The sequence below is a fragment of the Phoxinus phoxinus genome, assembly GCF_949152265.1.
Source record: "Phoxinus phoxinus genome assembly, chromosome: 18".
Lineage (NCBI taxonomy): Eukaryota > Metazoa > Chordata > Actinopteri > Cypriniformes > Leuciscidae > Phoxinus > Phoxinus phoxinus.
The window spans coordinates 720,001-727,500 of record NC_136893.1 but is presented as its reverse complement, the minus strand read 5'-3'; the positions used below and the strand labels follow the sequence as shown (position 1 = coordinate 727,500).

The 7,500-nt window shown below is 43.8% G+C and overlaps 1 protein-coding gene across 6 annotated transcripts in view; it reads right to left on the bottom strand.

The window, feature by feature from the left end:
- ccdc171 (coiled-coil domain containing 171) overlaps nucleotides 1-7,500 on the bottom strand; it is a 21,255-nt gene that overhangs the window by 4,336 nt on the left and 9,419 nt on the right. For 3 of the 6 annotated variants that reach the window (XR_013794954.1, XR_013794955.1, XR_013794956.1), the window contains exons 11-18: nucleotides 6,891-6,964; nucleotides 5,799-5,888; nucleotides 5,523-5,702; nucleotides 4,383-4,550; nucleotides 4,139-4,294; nucleotides 2,615-3,092; nucleotides 2,247-2,419; nucleotides 465-585 (exon numbers count right to left, since the gene is read on the bottom strand). Coding sequence is in view for 3 of the 6 variants with exons in the window: in XM_079589465.1 (XP_079445591.1) it covers nucleotides 448-585; nucleotides 2,247-2,419; nucleotides 2,615-3,092; nucleotides 4,139-4,294; nucleotides 4,383-4,550; nucleotides 5,523-5,702; nucleotides 5,799-5,888; nucleotides 6,891-6,964 (1,457 nt within the window). In the remaining 3 variants the exon portion in view is untranslated. Of the gene's footprint in view, nucleotides 1-447; nucleotides 586-2,246; nucleotides 2,420-2,614; nucleotides 3,093-4,138; nucleotides 4,295-4,382; nucleotides 4,551-5,522; nucleotides 5,703-5,798; nucleotides 5,889-6,890; nucleotides 6,965-7,500 lie in introns of all 6 variants that reach the window. The other 3 variants (XM_079589465.1, XM_079589464.1, XM_079589466.1) reach the window with 1 other exon arrangement.

Below are 7,500 nucleotides of genomic sequence, written 5' to 3'. Positions count from 1 at the left end.
GTGTGTGTGTCTGACTGACTCACAGTGTGTGTGTGTCTGACGTGTGTGTCTGACAGTGTGTGTGTCTGACAGTGTGTGTGTCTCTGCCGGTGTTGTGTGTGTCTGACTCACGGTGTGTGTGTCTGACAGTGTGTGTGTCTCTGCCGGTGTTGTGTGTGTCTGACTCACGGTGTGTGTGTCTGACAGTGTGAGTGTCTCTGACTCACGGTGTGTGTGTCTGATGTGTGTGTGTCTGACAGTGTGAGTGTCTCTGACTCACGGTGTGTGTGTCTCTGCCGGTGTGTGTGCGTGTCTGACTCACGTTGTGTGTGTCTCTGCCGGTGTGTGTGTGTTTGTGTGTCTGACTCACGGTGTGTGTGTCTCTGCCGGTGTGTGTGTGTCTGACTCACGGTGTGTGTGTCTCTGCCGGTGTGTGTGTCTCTGCCGGTGTGTGTGTGTCTGACTCACGGTGTGTGTGTCTCTGCCGGTGTGTGTGTCTCTGCCGGTGTGTGTGAGCTCCAGTCTCAGGTTCCTCCGCTCCACCTCCGCTGAATGCAGTCGCTGTGTGAACTCCAGGATGTGCTTCTGAAGAGACGCCATCATCATCTACACACACACACACACACACACACACACATAAGAAGCGACACATCTCGCTCCAGAAGCGCTTCACGTCAGCAGTGAGGGACTCGAGGCTGTGCTGTGTCGTGAGTGTTAGGTTCTCCACGACAGCACTAGCCTCCAGTACCGTAATGCTTTTATAAACGATTACCACACAATACAAATATTAAAGCCAAAAAGATGTATCTATGCAACTTTCCTGAAGTAAAATCACTAAAAGCCTTCCTTCCACTGGAAAAAATTGTCCCTGACCGTGAACAGCAACAGAAGTTACACACATTATTTCTCCACTAGATGGCGGCAGAGACTGTGTTTATGAGTGAGTCAGTGGAGAGGACTTTTATATTGAAACTGAAACTTGTTGTGAACATGGAGAAGCAAGACAACTGACAGATGACTAGTGTGTGACGGTGAAACCCCTTAACTGTCTACAAGCTTCAATGAACAATATCAATGAGCACGTGTTTAAAGGAGTCATAACCTAGTATTACCGTGGATACCCACGCTCTATTATAGTCTTTCAGGCCCTTCTAAAAAAAGAAAAGTGGAAAAAAAATAAACACAGAGCTTCTCTGACCCTTATTTCTGAAGGCATTATTGTCTCGCGAGATCTGATGCCATATTTTGGCTGTCGTGGACGGTCATTTTAATAATGCAAATGAGGTTGATTGATTGGTGGCAGGAAGGAGGGGGGGTGACACCGCCAGTAACTTCAGCATATCATTCCAAAATTACATCATGGCGCAAGTTGTGAATGAACCCGACCGCGACCTGCGGGATTCAGCCGTATATGCACGAGCCGGACTCTGAACCTGAGCTGGACAGGGAAGATGTAGAGTCGATGGAAGGACGTCTACATCAAGATGTCTCTGAATGGTAAAGACAATAATTTTGACTGAGACATACATTATACCTTTTATTTAATGTAGATTACATTAACGGAGTGATTAATTACATTAATCAGCTTACAGTGGTTATTGAGATCAACGTTTGCTATCATGTGGTGTTTTTGCCTTGTTTCACGTTGTGGTTTTTTAGACATTCAAATTTGTGAACGATTCCGGCGTGAAATGATTAGCACAGACACGTAACGTTAAGCCAGTGGGAAGGGTTGTAGGAACCGCGTCATTAAAAACGAATTTAATCCACTGGTCCCTGACAGCTTGGTTGATTCTGTCAGTCAACCACAGAGCAACTCACGTGTGCACTACGGTTCTGCATCTCTCTCGACTGAAGATGAGGGGGAGAGGGTCTGCGGTGTCCATATGTGGTGTATCCGGCTCTTGACGTCAAGACGGGGGAGAAATTAAAATCTCGTGTTTGAGTGCGCGTGCACGTGGGCTGGTTTACGAACCGTGGGGTAAACAAACGCTTCACTTTTAAATATCGGCTTCCCGGCCAGTGTATAATCGTTAGGCAATCATAACATACACTGATTCTCGTGGAAAAGTGAAAATTACAGGTCATGACTCCTTTAAGTTGCTAAGAGTGGTTGCTAGGGGTGTCGTGTGGTGATACATAGAGCCATCGGGTGAAGCGGTCATCCGTGTGAATAAAACAGCTATCGACCAATCAGAATCAAGGATTGGAACTAACCGTTTTATAATCGGATATACGTCACTATAGAGAAGAAATGACTAGTGTACCTTGCTGTTCCAGTAGCTGAGGTTAGTGTTCTGCGCGTGGAGTCCGTCACGCAGTCGCCGTGCCAACGAGTCCTTCCCATAATGCCCTGCGCACTGAGAGTCCACGTCCCACAGCAGCCGCTCCAACATCTTCCTGCAGCCGCTCTGAGCCGCTGACATCACTGCAGCCGAGCCTGACGGTCACATGATCAGCGTTACAGCGTTCAGCGCAACTCCTCATCCTGCAGCATATTTGATACGCAAAGGCGACTAATAATAGCGACAATAATATCTTTAATACGCCGATAGCGACAATAATATCTTTAATCTCTAGTTTTGAGTGTGTGTGTGTGTGTGTGTGTGTGTGTGTGTGTGTGTGTGTTTCTCACTGGCTCTGCTGGTCTCCTCCTGGACTTCCTCCATGCACGCGTGCACGAGCTCGATCAGCGCAGTGGACGTGAGCGTCTTCATCCCCCTGTCCTCCTCTTCCTCTCTCACACACACCTCGCTCACACACACCTGCGGCCCGACGCCCACCGCCACCCTGAACATCACGCCGGAGCCGCGTCCTAGAGCGCGCAGACGCCCGGCCGCTAGCACAGCGATGGCGTAGCGCCGAAACCTGCCGCGACCTTTGACCCCGGGCTCGCCGAGCGCGTGCAGGAGCTTCATGACCTCAGTCTTCATGGCGTCCGCGTCACTCACTCGCTCCTGCAGCACGAGCTTCTGCCACGCTAGCGCACACACCTGCCTCCGCAGCGCGCGCACACACCCCGCTAGCAGCCCGCACGCCGCACACAGACGCATCACTTCCTGTCTCTGCTCGGACTCATGCCCTTCGGACTGCTCCAGCTGAACACCGAGATCCTGCAGAGATAGAGAGACAGGGACAGGGTTTTAGTATCAGAGATAGTACTATAGTTTTTATTTTGAGCAATTTTGAGATAACGGGAGTTCTTCTCTATATCGGTGTTTCTGAACTCCTGAAAGCCTCCGCTGTAGTCTCGAGTTTCTCCTGGGAACGAACACGTCATTTAGACATCTTTATCTTTCCGTCGCGGGTCAAAATGACCCAAAGCCCTAAAATTATACTTTTTTTTGGTCCAAAAAGCTTATTTTATTTCATTTTGATAATATTTTAAAATGCATTTTTGTTGTTATATTTACCTTTAAATTCCTAGATTTGATCAATAAATAATAAATAAATACTAATTTACTAATACACAATTTCATGCATAACTCTTTTAACTCTTTTAATCTTATATTGGCAGTCTTTGCCGACGTCTTGTGGGAAATAATAATATATCATGATATTTCATGACTTTAGATGGGCTTATAGCTCTATATCTATCTATAAATTATGTGTGTGTGTGTGTGTGTGTGTGTGTGTGTGTGTGTGTGTGTGTGTGTGTGTGTGTGTGTGTGTGTGTGTGTAAAAAAATAAAAATTAGTTTCGGTTCAAAATGACCTGAGGGAAGGATGATACGGGTTAAATAATTAATGTGCAGAATAAAGGGGCGGGGCCTGGTTGAGTTAGTTAGTAGTGTGTTAAACTGGCGGTTATGGTAAGGGGCGGGACATTTCCCAAACACACTCGAAGCGCTCGACCAATCACAACACACTGCTCCAGCCGACCAATCAGAGCACAGTGTGCTTTTCAGGAGGAGGGGCTTCATAGAGACAGGAAGTGAACAGAGCGTTACTGACAGACTGGGAAGAGAGGAGCCGCAACACTGGAGAATATGAGGAGAATAATCAACGTTCCAGCAGGAGAACATGTTCTAGTCGAGCCTGAACTACAGCAAGACTTAGAGAAGAGGCACAATATGCTCTATAAAGTTTTAACTTTTGAAGGCCGGATGTGAAAAACGTCACCACTGATAATAACTCAGTGGCAGTGAGAGTGTGTGTACCTGTATTTTCAGCTGCAGCTGGTGGCTGAGCTGTGTGTGTTGTGTGTTGAGATCTTCTCTCAGTTTGACCCATCTCTCCTCTCGTTGCCTCATCTGTGCGCTCACACTCTCCAGCGCTGCTGATTTCCCCTCACACACACTCTCCAGACACGACACCTGACACACACACACACACGTCACGGCCTCTCAAACATCAGGACTGTACAACATCTGAAACACACCTTTCCCACAAGCCCCTGCTCACCTTCTGATTGGCTGCGGAGAGGTCAGAGGTCAGCGTGTCCATGTGCTCCTGCACCAGCGCACTAAGCTCCGCCCACGAGAAGCTACCCAGCATGCAGTGCGGCGGCGTCACCAGCACACACCCGCCGAGCATGCGCTGATAGAGTGTGTGCAGGAACGACAGTTTCTCCTAAACACAATAATAAAAGAGCCAATTAAATCCTAATGGATCAAACCAAGTCAAGCACTGCAAAGTGTTTCATGAAGAAACAAACACACGGTGCAAGTGTGTGAACCTGACATGTATCATTTTGTATCATTGATATACGATTATAGGTCTTATTAGCATTTTACATTATTTATTTTCACGTTTTGTCTCTTAATTAAATTTTTTTGGTAGCTTTAGTCATTTTGTTTGTTGTGTGTTTTGTCATTATGTTTCTGGCAGTGTTTTTTTATCACTAATATACTATTAAAGTTTTTATTATGCTGCAGTCGGCAAGTCTGGCGGATTGATGGGCCAAAATGTTGAATGTTTACAACTTTGATTTTTACAAAACACATCCCAGGCTCCAGGTGGAGACAGAAGCACAGGGTTTTCTAAAGCTGGCTGATGTTGTTCTGTCGGAGCACAGTGTCGGTTTCAGTGAATATGAGCCAAAAAATCTTGCCAAAAATAAAATAAAAATTATATTCCATTTTAATGTAAGGTTTTAGTAATTTTGTTGTGTCTTTTTGTGATTAGGCTATGCTTCTCTTCTTTTAGTGTCACTAATTTACTATTATAGTTTTTATTCATATATTTAAAATAATTTTTCATGTAAAATTTAGTTTAGGTTCTAGTCATTTTGTTTTGTGTTTTTGTAATTTTTAGTAGCTTTGTTTAAAAAAAAAGATGTTTATACAATTTTATAATTTTTTACTTTAGTTTTATTATTTTAGTACATAAAGTTAAACTAAAAGAAAATGAGAACTGTTGCCTTAGCAACTAGCTGAAATAAGATAAGCCCATATGCTTGATTTTATACATTTTTATTGTATATATATGCATGTATACACACATACATGCAATAAAATGTATGAAATAAAGCATATGGGCTTATCTACTTTCATATATTTCAGTTAATATTTATTTTATTTCAAGTAACACAACTTTTGGTACCTGGCCGTCGCTGTGATGCTGCTGTCGCAGTGTGTTCATCTGTGAGTGTGTGTGTGTGTGTTGTGTTTTCTCCTCCTGAAGCTGCTGAGAGAGTCTGCGCAGTTCAACTGCAGCGTCTGAGACACAGGCTCGCAGACGCTTCGCCTCTTCATTCACACACACACCGCGAGCCTCACACTCCTGCACGCGGACAGAAGACAGACCATCATCTCATCGAGAACTCATGAGTCATCAGTTCATCATCAGAACATGACACACACACACACACACACACACCTGGAGGTTCATCTGGAGATCTGTGATCGATTCATCCTTCTGTCTGATTTCGTCATTCAGCTTCTGCATCACTATCTCAGACTCCTGCAACTGCACACACACACACACACACACACACACACACGCGCACACCACACGCGCACACACACGCACACGCACACGCACACACACACACACACGCACACACACACACACACGCGTTAGTAAATTCTGCATGATTTAACATTCAACGTTTACACTAAAAAATAATAATTCTTAAAGCAAGATGATAGCAAAGCTGATTACCAATCTGATTTATCAGATATCAATTTATTTTCTAAAAGGTATCTAAAATGTTGTTTAAATACACAAATGATGCATTATCTAATTAAATATGCACTTATTTACATACATTTCCATAACATTAATCTGAATATTGGATAAAGCCAGGCTCAAAAGTCTTGTTTGATTTTGTTGACATTAGAGTTAAAGGATTTTATCGAGGGGATTTTGGATATGTCTTTTTTTTATCACTGCATAAATCAAAAAATACTATTCAAAGCCGAGAAAAATACATTTTCACCATGTTTATTAGGAATAAAATGTCAGATAAACTAGTGTGAATGATATATGAACAAACCCCTCAGTAAAAACCTTCAGAATATAGACAGGAATAAAACTGTAAAGTTTGGTGTATGCAAGCGTCACTGAAGTGGAGGAAGAAACTCTTTTATAAACATGTAAATATATGGATCGTAATTGAAATCTACAGATGGAAATGGAGAAAGTGCAAAAAAAAAATAAACACTAAAAAGTGCGTTTACTAATTGAAGTTCCCAGGGATCTGCAGCATTCATCACATATGCCTTATTCTATTCCAAGAGACGTCAGCGGGACACATTAAACATGCGCATTATTTATGAGCTCAAAATCAGCCAGATAAAGTTTATGAGCTCATTGTGTTCGAGGAAAACATCCAGCAACAATCTTTATCAAAATGTGCTCGGCTAATCCCTTAACATGCAGAACACAACACGCAGTATAATCTGCATTAGCACAGGACTTTAAAGCACATTGATCGTGTGTGTGTGTGTGTGTATAGTGTGTGTGTACCTGTGTGCTGTAGTTGTGTAGCGTTCGCTGCAGGATGTCCATTAGAGCAGATGCGTTGTGTTTACATCCTTCCCCTACAACACACACACACACACACACACACACACACACACACACACGCACACACACACACTTATACAGTGCAGATTGCTTCAAACAGTAGCACACAGGAAAATAACAGTAGGCGTGTTTCCATTACAGATTTGTGCAAAACTTTCGCAATTTTTTTCTAAATGTCGACACAAAACGATTGTGAAATGACGGCGTTTCCATGAGCCGATGTTGTGCCGCTAAACTTTATTTCCTCTCGTGAAATCATGGCGACGGATGTGGGAAGGTTTATATATCACAGTCGCCGCACTGGCCATTATCATTAATGAAGGAGACGCGCGCGTGTGTGTGTGTGTGTGTGTGTGTGTGTGTGTGTGTTATCCAGCATTAGTGGCGAGGACAGACTCTTACACAGAGTGTTTCTGTGAGGTTATGAATCCAGTATTCCTGTGATTATTTTGTCTTTTATGAGTTTAATAAAGAACTGAGTCTCGTCTTCAGTCCGAACACACACCGCGTCCTCTACGTCAGGCGACTGTACAGCGCAAAAACTGTTTCC